Source organism: Miniopterus natalensis, chromosome 3 (genome assembly GCF_054644295.1).
Source record: "Miniopterus natalensis isolate mMinNat1 chromosome 3, mMinNat1.hap1, whole genome shotgun sequence".
NCBI classification, from domain to species: Eukaryota; Metazoa; Chordata; class Mammalia; order Chiroptera; family Miniopteridae; genus Miniopterus; species Miniopterus natalensis.
Window position 1 is genome coordinate 11,950,515 of NC_142083.1, and position 15,841 is coordinate 11,966,355.

A 15,841-nucleotide genomic window follows, 5' to 3' on the forward strand; every position below is an offset into this window, starting at 1 on the left:
GCGCGCTCACCCGGTTGCGGTTCCGGATTGGAGGACAAAGGGGGCAGGGGGCGGGCTCCGGAGGTCAGATGAGGGCGATTGGCTCAGATGCCCATCGCTTTTGTTGACGGACCAATCACCGTGCACGAGGCGTGTCCAGCAGTGTCTCTTTCTCTCCCCCTCTCTCTCCCCCCCCTCCAGCCCGCGCCCGGCCCCCGAGGTCCAGGTTTTTTTCAGGTTTGCTTTTTAATTCCCTCTGTTTCCTGTTCCGGAGGCGCTGGCGGCGGCGCCGCGCTCTGGGCCGCTGCAGAATAAGCCCCGCTTTGCTCTGGCGGCGACCTCGGCCCGGGAGCCTTTTTGTAGGTAAAAGGGCCAGCTTGCGGGGCTTCATAGAGGGAGCGAATGGCTGGGTTTAAACGGGGCTGGTGGCCGGGGCTGCGGCGAGGGGCGCCTGGAAGTTAGGCTCCGGCACCCCTCTTCAGGTCTGCAGCTCAGGGCGAGAAAGCGACCCCAGGCCCGGATCCCGTAAATACGTGCCAGGGACAAAGGAGACCTTTCACTTCTCCGCGGGGCGCGCGCCGGCGCTGGCTGGGGGCGCCCGCGCGTCGGGGGGAGGGAGACCCCCGCCCAGCGCTCGCCTGGCTGGGGCGCCCCGTCTGGCGGGAGATGCAAACAGGGAAGCGTGCGCTTCAGCCAGAGGAAGGCGATGGGGCTGTGGGTGCACCTGGGCGGACAGAGGGCGTCTTAATCAAAATGTAGCCATACTTTGCAACTCTCTCTACATAGACTGATGTTCCTGGACGTGTTAACTGTTCACAGCGCCTCATTTTCCCTTCTTCCAAACACCAGCCTAGGAGTAGGCAGACGCAGACAATGATTACTTTCCCGGTTGCAGTAATTCTTGGACTTTTGAATTAAAGTTTACATCTACAACACGGCCTGATTATGCCTTTAGTAGGCCAGTTTCATAGTCATTGTTTTTAGATGTTCTATCTATAGAAACATCCTGGAGGATCTCATAGTGAATCTATGAGATCTGTTACCCAGTGAATGAGAGTGTTAGTGACTCTGACTGTTGCCCACCTGTAGGTCCAGCACATTCCTTTGTGTTCCCTTAAACCCTGTGCATATCTCTTTTCTTGTGTTTATTGCATTGTATTATTTTTACTTAAAAATGTATTTGTATTGTGGGTTCTGAGCTCCTTGAGTACTGTAGGCTGTGTGTCTTACTGCAGGCCTGCAACAGTGCCCCGCACATTTTGGCTCAATGAATGTTGTGTGAATCAGTGGAAAGGTCTTTTTGTCTGGTTTTGATAAGGCAAATCTGTTATGGATATATGTGAACGGGAAATGTACTGTAGCAACATAGAAACATGTACTGTTGGTGAGACAGTAAACGTTTATTCACTCCCTACTGTGTGCAGGGTGCTTTGCCAAGGCCTGTGAAGGATTCAGAAATGACTGTGAATCAACCCATGTCATCAGGGGGCTAGACATGCGCACACATGACTACAATGTGAGGCAGTCTCTGGTAAGTGCTGCAAAAGAAGTAAGTACAGACTAAGAGGGAAGTCTAGAGGAAGTGAGAGTATGTCCAGGGAACCAGGAAAGGCTTCACAGAAGAGGTGGCACTTGACATGAGTAGATGGGTAGAATTCAGTGGGCAAATTCATACGGTCAGAGATTTCAGAAGAGCGGGAGCAAAGAACAAGCTGGGTGATATGATAGTATCTGGTATGTTAGGCAGCTGGGGAATTCTGGGGCAATAGGTGCTTCGTGGGGAAGATAATGGAGAATAAGCCTGGAAGAAGTTGGATTCAGCTTCTAGAGGGCCTTAAATAACAAACACGGAGTTTGAATTTGATTCTGTTGGTAGTGATTAGCCCGTGGTGGCAAGATCAGCTGTCTAGGCCTTGGATTTATCTTGAGGGCCTTAGTCTGAAAAGTAATCATTACTCAGATATTATTTGGTGCCTGCTATTTATTGACGCTGGTGATCGATACAGCTAAATAACCTGAAACTGTCCTCATGAGCCATTTGAAAACCTGCCTTAAGCTTACTGGTAAAAGTTAAGCTAGAAAGACTTTAGGGAGATGCAGCTACGTTAACAGTACAGTACGTTGTGTTTAATATTTAGTTGAGAGTTTTAAACATTTTTCTGACGTTTGAGTATTTGGAAAGTCATTCCTGTTCACAACATTCTGCTGTGAGAAGAGTAGGGAATGCAACGCAAAGATGATTATTTTCTCTCCGAAATCACAGTTATGTTTGAATTTGAATGCTGGCCTCACTGTGAAGGAAACTAGAGTATGGAGAAGGGGAGGAGAAATGATTACTTTCCCTGGTCTTTTAGCAGATTAGAGATGGAATATGCCCAGATTTTCAGTCTTTTCAGTTACTGATTGTTTTGAGTCAGTGAGACAAGTATTAAGGACATCTTAAGTTAGTTGTAAACTTTAATTCAGTTCAACATCCTCTTAATTTCGTTAGTGTGCTAAATGCCTCGGAGAATGCAAAATTAGTGTTAAGGTAATTGCAGAAAGGTTTTCTAGCGTTAACAGTTTAGGAAACGTTTTTATGTCTCTTTTATTCTTTCTGTGCTCTAGAACTTACAGTCCTTGAGGATATGACACTGACCCAGACAGTACATCGCGATGCAAGGCAATACATGGTGAGTGGTGTGGGAGGGATGGCAGTAGTTTCGGGAGAACAGAGAGAGGAGCAAACACTGGCGCCGGGTCATGGACTGTGGGGAAGATTTAGGTCTGTGAAGAGAGGGGAAAATATGTTCACTTGGGCCGTGTGCGTGGCTGGGAACTCAGACCAGAGCAGTTAACGAGACGACCCAGAGCCCTGCTGTGATGGAACCCATGGTTCTCAGGTGCTTGCAACATTAAGGATGGCATTAGGTAAAGAGCTGGTGGACTGTAATTCTTATAGGACCTGCGGAGAAGCAGCACAGAGTGTGCAACAGCAGGAAACCTAACAGGCCTGCGGGGGTGGTGATAGGGCTGTAGAAAGTCCCGTGAGGCTGTTATTGTAGTAGGGAGGCCAGAGATGATGGTGTGAAGTGGGTGAGCTCAGGAAGTACTTACAAACCAAAAATGATAGGAATTTTAAAATAAACTTTCAGTTAAAAGGGGTAAAGAAGGAAAAATTGTTAGATAATTCCCTGGTGTGTGATTTTAGGACCACTATGTGCCTGATATTTTCGCCATAAGCATCTTTGCTGCAAGCACTTTCCCTGCAAACATTTTTCTGGGTGACTAATTGGCTGTAAGGCAGTTTTGCTGTAAAAAAGATAATGACAAATAAAAGAGGGACATTAAAAATGACACAATGAAACATGATAAAATGAATTAACGACATAAAGACTTTATTGGGAGATACAAAGTGTTTGAATACATTTAAAATGTGTATACATTCACAGGAGTACAATGTAAATGACTGATTTTATTTTGTGGATTGTACCTAAGCACTTCCTTCTGTGCCCTCAAAGAGGGCCCTCAGCCTCCCTTTCTCTTCCCATTGCATTGCGTTTGGGAACCACTGCAATGAAAGAAACCAGCTCTCGGAGCAGATGGGCAGATTGATGTCATCTGGAAGAAATGCTAACTATAGACTATCACCATGAGGTGTTGTGTATTGGTTTGTTATGATTTCAGATCCACTTGTTTATGACCTAAGTAAAGTTGTTTTGATTTAAAGGTGATTTGCTTACATTGAGGGAACTGTGCTAGGATGTTGTTAAAATCTGTTGTTGTCAATAAGCACTTAGCTATTGACAGGTACTGCCGGGGCCTTATCAATAGGAGATATGGAGGAGTGACAATCACACAGTTGGACCCATGTTTCTCATGGCACGAAGACCAGTCCTTGGTTAGGTACAGTCTACAAAGTTAAAATAGCTCTCCGATGACCTTGAGACACTTACCCCTGCCGTGGTCAGGCCCACTTCACCTACTTGTGACCTGCAGTGGTGTTAAACTGCATTGGTCCCAAGGAGAGAAGGGACATCTGTTCTTGCCTTTGTGAGGCTACTCCTCATGGGCAAGGGTGCAAACCACGTGTAATGGCCCCTTGCCTGCCAGCACTGGTTCCGTCACCTGCTAGCTATATGCACCAGCAGTGAGGGACCTACGCCAGCCACTGATACCTGGCTTTTGGCTGGAAGGACTGACTCCAGAGAACCAACTTGTAGAAGGATACACCTCAACTAAATTTGGACTACATGTTATCATTTTAACGGAAAAATTGCCTCGAGGCCAATTAGTTGTGCAGTGAAAATGTCTATGGCAAAGATGATAAAAGTGAAAGTACCTGGAACCTAAACGGCACCTATTGAGATAGAAAATACATGGATGAGCAAGTGGTGTCGTGTTGGAGGGAAGACCATTCGTTCCTTTTAGGACATGTTATGTTGAACTTGCAGAGTCTGTGCTGAGTGGGAACGAAGGTGAAGACAGGAAGACGCTGGTACAGATATAGAAAATGTGGGGTGTGCAGACAGGATGACACTGTGACGTCAAGATTTTTGGGGAACGTAAGCAAGGACATGGTAGCAAATGATTGAACCGTGGGATGTTGAATTCGTCATTCTGGAGGTGGAGCAGCTTTCGGCTTTAGGGAGTGACACGGTCCAGAGAGTGACCGTGGCAGTGGGTTGGGTGGCTGAGCCGGGAAGAGTTTACTGGCCATGAGGTGTCAGGTATTACAGAGAACTCAGTGCCGGGGGGGTGGAATATCCCAGTGGCCCAAGGGGTCTGTCAGCTGCTCTTGAAGCTATTCAGTCATTTGTGAAACCCTGTTCCCATAGTGAGTTTTTTTTTCTTCTTTTTCTTTCCTCCAACAAAGTCATAGAATGTCGTTCCACCCGGGACGAGGCTGTCCCCGAGGGCGAGGGGGACATGGAGCCAGACCCTCTGCGCCAGCCTTCCGGCCCCAGAACCTGAGACTGCTTCACCCTCAGCAGCCTCCTGTGCAGTATCAATATGAACCTCCTAGTGCTCCTTCCACCACCTTCTCAAACTCTCCCGCCCCCAGTTACATGCCTCCGCGACCAGATTTTGTACCCTTCCCTCCACCCATGCCTCCCTCAGCACAAGGCCCTCTTCCCCCCTGCCCAATCCGGCCCCCCTTCCCCAACCACCAGATGAGGCCCCCCTTCCCGGTACCTCCCTGTTTTCCTCCCATGCCGCCTCCGATGCCCTGTCCTAACAACCCCCCAGTCCCCGGAGCACCTCCTGGGCAAGGCACGTTCCCCTACATGGTGCCCCCTCCTTCCATGCCCCACCCCCCACCCCCTCCAGTCATGCCACAGCAGGTCAATTACCAGTACCCTCCTGGATATTCGCACCACAACTTCCCACCTCCGAATTTTAATAGCTTCCAGAACAGCCCCAGCTCTTTCCCGCCCAGCGCTAACAACAGCAGCAGCCCTCATTTTAGGCATCTCCCTCCATACCCACTCCCGAAGGCTCCCAGTGAGAGAAGGTCCCCGGAAAGGCTCAAGCACTATGATGACCACAGGCACCGTGACCACAGTCACGGGCGAGGCGAGCGGCATCGGTCCCTGGATCGCAGGGAGCGAGGCCGAAGTCCCGACCGGAGAAGACCCGACAGCCGCTACAGATCAGATTATGACCGAGGGAGAACGCCGTCTCGCCACCGGAGCTACGAGCGGAGCAGGTAAAACGTGTGTTTTTTAATGAACTGCAGAGGCCCATGCACAGGCCATTTTCTGTTTATCAGCAAACTGAACCGAAAAGGGCCAGCAGTGCCTTTCGATGTATAAAAGGAAATAAAGCTTGTTTTGGGCTGTTTTAAAGAGGAAGAGACAACTGACAAGTAAAGAAATTGATGTCAGAAAAAGCCACTTTTGAAAAGCATTTCAAAGTTATCAACGTAGATCCCTTCAGTGGATGTAAGCTGATTACTCTGCATAATGCAGTCGACATTTTAATGATGATCCATTGAAAAATCATATATTTTTTGCTTTGTATTGAATTACATTCAGTATGAACATCACATCAGGTTACAGCACTCGAATTCTTTTGGAATTAATGATCTGCCCATGTTATCAATTAAGAATCAAACTGGTTAAGCAGAACTTGCTTTCTGGTTTTTAGAATAAACAGAAATTTATTGTGCATTGTTGCCTTCTTGCTCTGTTTCCTTGTAAAGTGAAATTATATTAGTTATACACTATCAAAGTTATAGTTTCCGAAATAGCATTAACCTACTTTTATTGCACTAAAACAAATTCATACTGAAGAAAATTGTATTTAAAAAATACTGTGCTATTCCGGAGTACATTTCTTTTTTTCAAAAGACCAAATACCTATATATACAAGGCAATAAGGTTCTCAGCAGGTGTTTTTAAACGGAGTCCGAGATGGGCTTCTAGAAATGCTCTGAAGTTATATGCAAAATTTTATGTGTCTGTATGTTTTTCTATAAGTAAATCGGTATCTTACACCAAATTCTCAAGAGGTGGTGTGAGACTGTTACCCCAAAAGTCTAAGAACCGTTGGTTTGGGTGGAAAAATAAAAACACAGGTAATGATTGTACTGATGTTTGTGCCCTCAGTGAACTCTATGTAGATAAAAAGTTGAGGTTTTTCCACTTGTCCAGCTGATCACTGCTTCGCTTTCTGTCCCCTGTGGTGTGTTTACCTTCATTGTCCTGTGGACCTTCCGGGCTGCACATGTGTGAGCTCTGCAAACCAGTTCATGTCAACGTGTCGGTTCGTAAAGAGCTGGAGCCATCAGTTCACTTCTTGGTTTCCGTTTTTCTCATGGCTGTTGGTTTGACTCTGAGTGAATATTTTACCAGTAAGTGGTGATGGTCGTTCTCAGCCCTGAAGAGAGTATCTGATGCCCAGAAGGTTTGGAAGGAAAGTGTGTTGTTGCTTCTCGCTGATGCAGTGGGAGGTAGAAGGAATGTGTTTCCTGTGGAGATGACGAATTTGAGAGTCGGTTGTCTTTTAAGTCTTTTCAGCATGAATTACTGTTTCTGGTCAGTTTTGTTCTTAATTATTCTGTGATGGACTAGTTAGCAGAGGCCTGGGATAGTATTTTATAGTTTTATGATAAAAATCTAAACTGGAGTTTGCTTCAGACTTTAAAGTGATTGTTAATAATCCTGTCTCTGGGGAAACATTTTGCTGCAAACTTCAACATTCTAGATTGTATTTGTTTTTCTATTTTGGGGGCTTAAATTAGAGCTGAGCTTTTAGGCCTCTGCTGTAAAATCCTAAATTTTTCCATCCCGGCTTAAACTTGGAGTTATGTATTTGTTTGAAGAAACTCAGATGTCTTGTAAATTGAGGATTCTATCAGTAAGTGAAATCAAGTGCCCAAAGAATTACTGTTAATCTCCATTATCCTAAATCACAGCTCCTTTACTTTGAAGCACCTAATTAGGCAGTCAGCTCATCTTTCTCAATGGCCTTTATTTGTATCGGAGTTGTTTTATGTGATGTACTTGGTGAGTCTGCCCTGGGGCCTTCTTAGTGTCATAGCCACAGCGTAATTGGCTCCCTTTGGGGTCTTAGGTAGGGTGTCAGCCATCTGTCTTATATGCTTCTGCGAAATAAACATGAGGCACGTGAAGTCCTCACATAACTTCTAGAAGTATATTGGAAAAACCAGAACTTCACACATTTACACATTAGATTGTGTTCAGTTTATGCAAATTGTGCAGTCTGTCCGCTGGCCACTTCTCCCCTTGCTTCTGGGAGGGAGTGAAGCTCTCCTTTTTCAAATTCCATTTTCCTTCTTTTTCTCCTCCGAAACGCTCTTGAATAATAATTGCAGGATTGTTTTAGGACAGACTGTTTCTCCAGAAAGTTTGTGAGGAAGCGGGTATATGTATTCGTTACCGTGAATGATCAAGGTGACTCGGGAATGGGAAGAGAAACAGGTGCTGACACTGTGCGCCGCCAGCCTGGCAAGGACGATGCTGTGGATCCCTCACCCAGTGCTTAGGGCGCAGTGACCCTGAAGCTGTGTCATGTGCAGCCGCCGAGAGCCAGGATTATGCACCTGAGGGATACCCTAGCGCTTGCAAGGGTCTTGGGAAAAGTAACCCAAACACTGTTTTTCTTGCTTAAAAGGGGTTCAGCATATTGTTTCTAAGGTGATTTATATCCACGTTGGTCTTTTCAGTTCATACCCACTCAGAGGTAGCAGTCATCAGCAGTGCTGTTGTTGAGTGCAAAATCCTATTGCCTAGATGTTAAAAAACCCATTTAGGAATACCCTCTAAATGGAGTTTTTATTTGGAAATGTAGGTAATTTTAATTATTCTTTTTAGCAGCCATGCCACTACAAATTATATCTTTGTCATGTGGTACTGCTCACTAGTTGGGATTTATTGCCTAAAAGTAAACTGTAATTTTAGAAGTGTATCAGATAAGGTATATAGAATCCCAGGTTCTGGCTACTTTATTTTGGATAGCTGGTGTATACCTGAGGCTTATGTATATGTCAAAGCATATTATTCAAAGGAGTCTTCCTTGAGGGGGTGATCTTTAAGTGAAAAAACAATTTTTATTTTTTATATCTAAGCAGTGATGGATCTCTATCAGTTTTGTAAGTTTTGATATCAATGTATTTACATTTCCTCTATTTGGCTATAGGTTGGGGGATATTTTTGAGTTCAGAGATTTTTATAGGTTTCTTGCTGTACTCAGGCTGATACAGCACTTTTTTTTCATTCTGAGATCAGGTGGCTATTTCCCTTAGATTTAGTTCTGATTCTCATACACTAGAGTTCTGGTTTTTGTTCCAGATCTTCATTGTACTTATTAAATAGACTCAGAAGTTATTATTATTGTTAGATTTTCAGTTTTACCTTGGGAGGTTTTAAAATCCCTCATTCTGTTGTTATATTAATTAAACTCAGGGTCTCCATTGAGAGTTTTTTGCTGATGAAAATCACATTTAAAGGTAAAGTGGCTTACGGTCTCATGGCAGTTAGCAATAGCTACAACCACAAATCAGGCCGATAACCTGTAAGAGTTCAGACCTCTTTGATCATAGAACCTTGTTGTGATCTTTACCACCAAAGCTTTAATTTACATTTATTTGATGGATGAAATTGAGAGTTTCCTAGAAATCAATTGGCAGTAGAATTCTTTAGTTTTCCCCATAGGTTAAATAACCAAGGATTGGCTGGTTGGAAGGTCTCTGGAGATTATGATAAAATCAATTCCCTTTGTTGCTTAGCATCAGGTATGACTTCTCTCTTTAAAGAAAACAGCAAAAAATGTCCAAGTCCATTAACTTCTGTAAAGTGAAAAGCTCTTTATTCTCTAATAAATGAAGGATGAATAAAAGTTTCCCATAGAGAACAGTGCCTGAAAAATTCTTAGGTGAGGTCCATTTATTTAGAAGGTGAATTCAGTGAAAAGAGATGGTGTTTTTGAGTCTTTCTGCTGAAAACAGCTCTGTGTATTAATTCCTTTAAGAGAGCGGGAACGGGAGAGACACAGGCACCGGGACGGCCGAAGATCACCATCTCTGGAAAGGTCCTACAAAAAAGAGTATAAGAGATCTGGAAGGTAAGCAAGGAGTTTGCGCTGAAAGAAGTCATAGCATTATCTCCTTGAATTCAGATTTTGTGCTTATGCAAAGTATCAGCCACCTCTTCAAAACAGCCTAAGAGTTTTCCAAAATGCCCTGTGAAAAGCTAAAGCAGCCACTGATTTAAAAATCTTTACTTTCAAGATGTATTGATTATGTACAAGGAGAATCTTGATAAATTTCCAGAAATTAAAAATTATATGGGCCACTTTTTCTGACGTCAATTGCTATCAAATGATACATTAATAATTCAAGATTTTTAAAAAAATACCCCTCAGAAATTCATAATTATGTTTTTTAAATTTACTTATTTTAGAAAAAAGCAAAACTGTAATCACACTTTATTTAGAAAATGACATTGAGATTGTTATAAACTAAAATTTCCAGGATGTAACCAGTTTTATACTGAGAAGTAAAATTCATGGTCTTACATAATGGTAATTAAGAACAACACTGTGGAGTCTGACAGATTTGGGGTCAATTATTAATTCCCCCAACTTTGTTATTGGATTAAGTTATGAAACCTTTTTAAGCTTCAATGTCTGTCTAGAGTAAGGACACTTATCAGTGCCTTGAGTGGTGAGGGGTCATTGAGATAATATACGTAAACACAAGAACTGGGCCCAAAGTTAATGCAAATCAGTGGTAACTCTATATCTATATAATTATCACCTGATCATTTGGCTCTAGAAATTGGTAGAATACAAGAAAAGCAGAAAAAAGGATTTAAAGATAAAAGAGATTAATGAAATAGAAAACAGAACTGTAGCACTGTAACAATTTGTAAATAGATGCAAGACTTCTTTGAAAAGTCATACAATTTGAAAAGTGGCAAATCAAGAAAAGAAAAAAATACATTGCATTAGTTATGAGAAAGTGTATAATTATAGGAATGAAGGAGAGATGTTTTATTTTAAAAATTTAGAAACTTGGATGTGATGGGTTGATTTCTATGAAAACAAAAATTACAAACTTCACACAAGAAGCAGAAAATTTTAATAGGCCAGTGACCATGAAAAAAATGGAAAAAGTTGAATTTGTACCACTAAAATTTTTTTAACTTTTTAAAAAATCTTCACTTGAGGATATTTTTTCCATTGTTTTATAGAGAGAGTAGAAGGGAGGAAAGGAGGCGGGGCAGGGGGGCGGGAGACATCAACTGGTTGCCTCCAGAACTCACCCTGGTGGTGGGCGGGTAGTGGGAATCGAACCCAAGACCCTCTGGTCCGCAGGCTGATGCTCTAACCACTTAGCAACACTGGCCAGGACTATAACTAACTTTTTTGTGTCAAAATCAATAGGCTTTTCTCAGTACCTGCCTATTAGATATTTCAAATAAAACCAGCATCGATTTATGAGTAGAAACTTTGGTAAACTAGCAATATAAGCAGACTTCTTTAAGTCTACTTATAACATAATATAGAACATTATCTCATAATGAACATAGTTGTCAACATCTCAAAATAACCAAACTTAATGTTGGAACCTTACAGTCCTTCCCATACAAGTTAGAAAAAAGGGGAGGCTCCATTGCCTATCGCTGTCGCCTAGCATTGTATAACTTAACAGCAAATGAAAATACATCACATTACTGTGTGTCCCGATATTGTACTGGTGCAAGTGATATAGTTGTTAACAACAGTCCCACTTAACAGGAATAAGAAAGTTAAGTGCTGTGAGAAGTGCTTTTAATAGAGCACGTACATGTTGCTCTGGGAACACAGTGGTGAAAAAGTCTAGGGCAGTCATAGAGAGATTGACATTTTACTGATACCTGGATATGCGCAGGGATGCGTTAGGGAAGGAGGGTGGCAGGGGAGAGAACAGCACATGCCAAGGGTAAGTCTGGAGGAAATGAGTTTAGAAGGCATTTGTAGTAATTCCAAAAGATGATTGTGCCTAGACCTGGGCAATGACCGTCGTAATGGGGAACAGCAGAGGTAATTGAGATGTATTTGTGAGAGTCAGTAGGACTTGGTAACTCATGGTGAGGGAAGAAGACAACAGGGCCATCACCTGGACCTGGTGTTCCCCACTGAGGGCGGGGACACTAAGAACGGCAGGAGGATGGCTTCAGTCCTGGGCATGTGTAGTTGAGAATCCGAGACAACCAAGTGGAATTGTGTAGTAGTCAGTAGGTGTAAAATTCAGAAAAGAGATCCCAATGGAAAAACTAGATGCCATGGGTTAGATGCGATGAACTAGGAGCGTTTGTTCAGTGAGAAAGGATAGGCGGAGGGGGAGATGAAAGATAAAGATTAAAAAAGCCAGGATATCGTGTTGGTGGAAACCACTGGGCACCCAGTGGAGGCCGATCATGTTTCATGTTGAGTGCTGGAATTCCCTTCAGTCTAGTGGTTTCTTCTCCAGTGCCCGGTAGCTTGTGGAGAAGACAGAGACTTGGATTCTGTGAGTTCTCACTAATAGATGAGAGAAAACTAGAGATGTAAATACTGTAAAGGAGTTTGTAATATAGGAAATTGTTAAGAAACAGTTTTGAGTTTGGATTTTGAAATTTGCAATGTCTGAGGCACCTAAAAAAGATGTCCTGTTACAAAAAGAGAAAAGAATAATTAATGTTCAGAATAGTCAACGCTGACCATCCATCCTTCAATGTACCTGCCTGGAGGGGAGGGATGAGGCTGCCTTTTACCTATGATTCTTGATAATAGGAAACATTTGGTGGGATTTTTAGTACAGGTAAAAATGTCTGTGCCAAACAACCATATTAGCATGTACCGCTCACTAGCTTTGTGATATTGGGCAAGCGACATAACCTCTAATTCTGTTTCCTCTGGAGGGGATGTTCATATCTGCCTCCTAGCATTCTTGTAAGGATTAAATAAGAGTGTCAATAAAGTGCTTAGCAGAGTGTCAGGCTCGCAGGAAGCACCAAAAACACACAAAACCACACCACCAGGAGCTAAGTTGCCATTATTAGCTAATAGTGTTATCAGGAAAATTCAAGTGGATCAGCTAAGAAACAATGAGAATTAACCACTGAAGCTGAGGGTTATGAAAAAACATACTGAAGTTAATAGCCTTCCTAAATAAACCGGGAATACCTGCTTAGACAGTGTAATGGGAAAAAGAAGTAGATTCACTACAGAACATTTATATTAAAATTAAATATCTTAATAAAACTTAAAAAACATATAGGTCAATGGGAAGAAGATACAAATGTAGCTGATGACAAGGTGATATAAACGAGTGGAGGATCTTGCTCCCATAGTGGAAGACAGTGTTGTAAGAATAGCAGTTTTCTTTAAAATTACCTAGAATTTTAGTGTAACCAGTTGAAGTATGGGTTTGAGAACTCCATAAGTCAAATTACTTGGAACAGAAGTGAGAACACGGAAGAAAAATGAGAATGTAGCTTTACTAGGATTAAATGTCCTATAAACACATAAGAGTTAAAACAATTTGATGTGGGTATAAATAGATCAATGAAACCAATATTGAGCAGCAAGTAACTGAAGAAAATATAAAATATTTATTTAACCTTGAGATGGGAAAGGATTGTAAACATAATGCTAAGGAGGAAGCACACATTTAAAAGTTTACAGATTTGGCCAAATAAAGGTTATAGGTAGCAATGAGCAGATGGAATTTAAAAGGAAAACAAAAAACTGAAAAAGGTTACATTACATACATATGACAGAAGAAGGGTGATTATCTTAATAACAAAGTCTTTCAATAAGTAAAAAGGACTGCAACCCGAATTTAAAAAATATTGGCATAGCATGTGACCAGGAGGTTCATGAAAGAAGTGAACGTGAAATGTGTAATTTCGGTAGTGATAAAGATTAGCAAGTTAAATTTAATGAGATACTTTTTTCATCAGAATGGCAAAGATTAAAAACAATCATGCCAACAGGGTGTGCGGAAATGGGAACTCGATATGGTTTTGATGGTGTCTAACCTGGTACTACCTACCTGTAGTGAAGCCTTGAGAAAAAGTGTACACACACACACTTTATGTGAAATCATCCAACAAGTGTGCAAAGAACACAAGTGTGTTCATGGTAGCGTTGTTTATAAGGGAAAAAAAAAAAAAATGGCAGCAACCTAAATGACTACGATCAGATTTGTTAAATTATGGGGTATATATATATATATGTATATATGAAAGAATAATATGCATTTATTAAATGGCTCAGATATAGATGTATTGGAATAGAGAGGTGTTGATTTAGCGCTGAGAAGGACAGGTGATAGAGTTTTTTTTATTAAAGCTTGTATATATTTATATATATTCCTATATCTGTATGTTTTAACACATTTGTGAAATATAGTGGTTATCTTTGTGGTGACGTGGGTGATTTTTGTTTTAATTTTGTTAATGCTTAATTTTCTTTTTCTACAGTGAACGAATATACACTTTACTTTGCAGTGACTTTTTTTCTGGTCAGATGTTGTGCATTGTAATGTTTAGAAGTTATCAGTTATTCAATATATATAATCTTCCTAATCACCCACCCCTTCCCCTATGTGTACACACCTACACACTCACACTTTCCCTGCCATAAAATTAGAAGTTAGTAGTAGAGTTGATGGGAGAGTTCCCTCGTGACTTTGATCCGGATGCAGACTTTCTTGGTGACGGCACCTTTGTTAGTGGAACTGCAGAGGCCGCCAGCGTAGCCTCACAGAGCAGTCCCTCCCCTGGGCTGGACGCTCAAGGTCCGTATGCTCCCACCTAGGTTTCTTGGGCTTAAATTAAAGTCTGTCCTGTAGGTTTTCCTTCCAAGCACATCTATAGGATGGGCCTTTGCGAATTTCAGACCCCAGAAATTCGAGGAGATGGAGTTGTTTTTACCCTTTTTAACCAAGTTAGTATTTGTGTTTGTGGGTATCAGCATTCGGGAAAGTGGTGGTTCATGAGGTAGTAATACTAGTACCCACGTGTGGGATCCCAGAGGGCGGTTAGGGCCGATGGGACTGGTTCACTGCTAGGGTGTGGTCCACTTTACGTCCAGTGTTTTGTGGAACCTTCTTGCCCCGGGCATTGCAGGATGGAGGCCAATGCAGGAACTGGGGCTCTCGTTGGGGAACTGCCTGTATGCAGAGATTTCCAAATATCCTCCAAGTGTCTCTCTTTTCTAGGAGTTACGGTTTGCCACTTGCTCCCGAACCCACTGGATGCACACCAGAATTACCTGGGGAGATTATTAAAAATACAGATTCTTGGGCCCCACCCCCGGAGACTGTGAATCAGTAAGTAGATCTGGGGTAGGGCCTGGGAATTTGTATTTTTAAACAAGTCGCTTCAGGTGATTCTGATGCCACCAGACTGGTGTTTGGGATTGGCCGGTTTAACGAAAAGTAAACGTGGCGGTTTGGCATGGTGCTATCACTTTAGGCGAAACGTGAGCTGAGCAGGTGAGACAGAACCGTCTCACAGCAGACGGGCTTTTTAATACTTAGCCTCCATCACCCTCTTTTGAAGCCGCTCCCCAAGTAGGGAGAAGAAGAGGCCTCGCTGGGAAGAAGAAAAAGACCGATGGAGCGACAGCCAGGGCTCGGGCAAAGAGAAGAGCTTCCCCTCCGTCAAGGAGAAGGAGCTGGAGGAGGCGCCGCCCGACAGGCCCGACGAGGACGAGGAGCTCCTTAAGCCCGTGTGGATTCGCTGCACCCACTCGGAGAGCTACTACTCCAGCGACCCCATGGACCAGGGGGTAGGTCGGGGCCCGGGACTGCGGGCCCGCCTCTGCCGCCTCCGCCCGGCGCTGTGGGCGCGCTGTCTCCACTGCGGCTCGCCCTGTGCGGCGGGGCGTTGAGCGGCATCTTTGGGCTCTGCGCTAGATGGCAGAACGCCTCCCCACTTACAATAACAAAAACTCTTTATTGTTTTTTATGTTTTTGTAAAAATTTTTTATTGGTTTCAGAGAGAGGAAGGGAGAGGGAGAGAGAAACATCAGTGATGAGAGTCATTGATCAGCTGCCTCCTGCACACCCCCTGCTGGGGATCGAGCGGGCATGACCCCCGACAGAGAATTGAACTGTGATCTCCTGGGTCATGGGTCGACACTCAACCACTGAGCTGCACTGGCTGGGCCCAAAGCTCTTAAGACATTGCCAGATGTCCCCTGGGGGGTGCCCCCCACCCCATTTGAGAACCACTGCTATAGACAGAAGCTGTTTTCCAAAGGCAAGAGTGCAGTAGGTTGATTAATCTTTATTGGACGAAAGGGAACTTTAGTTCCCGGCAAGGAGTGGGCCCCGCTGGCCGAATTTAAATGCTGACGGAATTTAAATGCCGTCTTTTAAAGG

The 15,841-nt window shown here is 43.2% G+C and overlaps 1 protein-coding gene across 6 annotated transcripts in view; it reads left to right on the forward strand.

The window, feature by feature from the left end:
• Positions 1 to 224: 224 nt before the first annotated feature.
• Positions 225 to 15,841, forward strand: part of DROSHA (drosha ribonuclease III) — a 102,703-nt gene continuing 87,086 nt past the window's right edge. For 3 of the 6 annotated variants that reach the window (XM_087815325.1, XM_087815328.1, XM_087815327.1), the window contains exons 1-7: positions 225 to 338; positions 1,404 to 1,510; positions 2,587 to 2,651; positions 4,835 to 5,668; positions 9,454 to 9,546; positions 14,675 to 14,785; positions 15,018 to 15,246. In XM_087815325.1, the coding sequence (XP_087671451.1) occupies positions 2,635 to 2,651; positions 4,835 to 5,668; positions 9,454 to 9,546; positions 14,675 to 14,785; positions 15,018 to 15,246 (1,284 nt within the window). In that variant the 5' untranslated portion in view covers positions 225 to 338; positions 1,404 to 1,510; positions 2,587 to 2,634. Of the gene's footprint in view, positions 343 to 1,403; positions 1,511 to 2,586; positions 2,652 to 4,834; positions 5,669 to 9,453; positions 9,547 to 14,674; positions 14,786 to 15,017; positions 15,247 to 15,841 lie in introns of all 6 variants that reach the window. The other 3 variants (XM_087815326.1, XM_087815330.1, XM_087815329.1) reach the window with 3 other exon arrangements.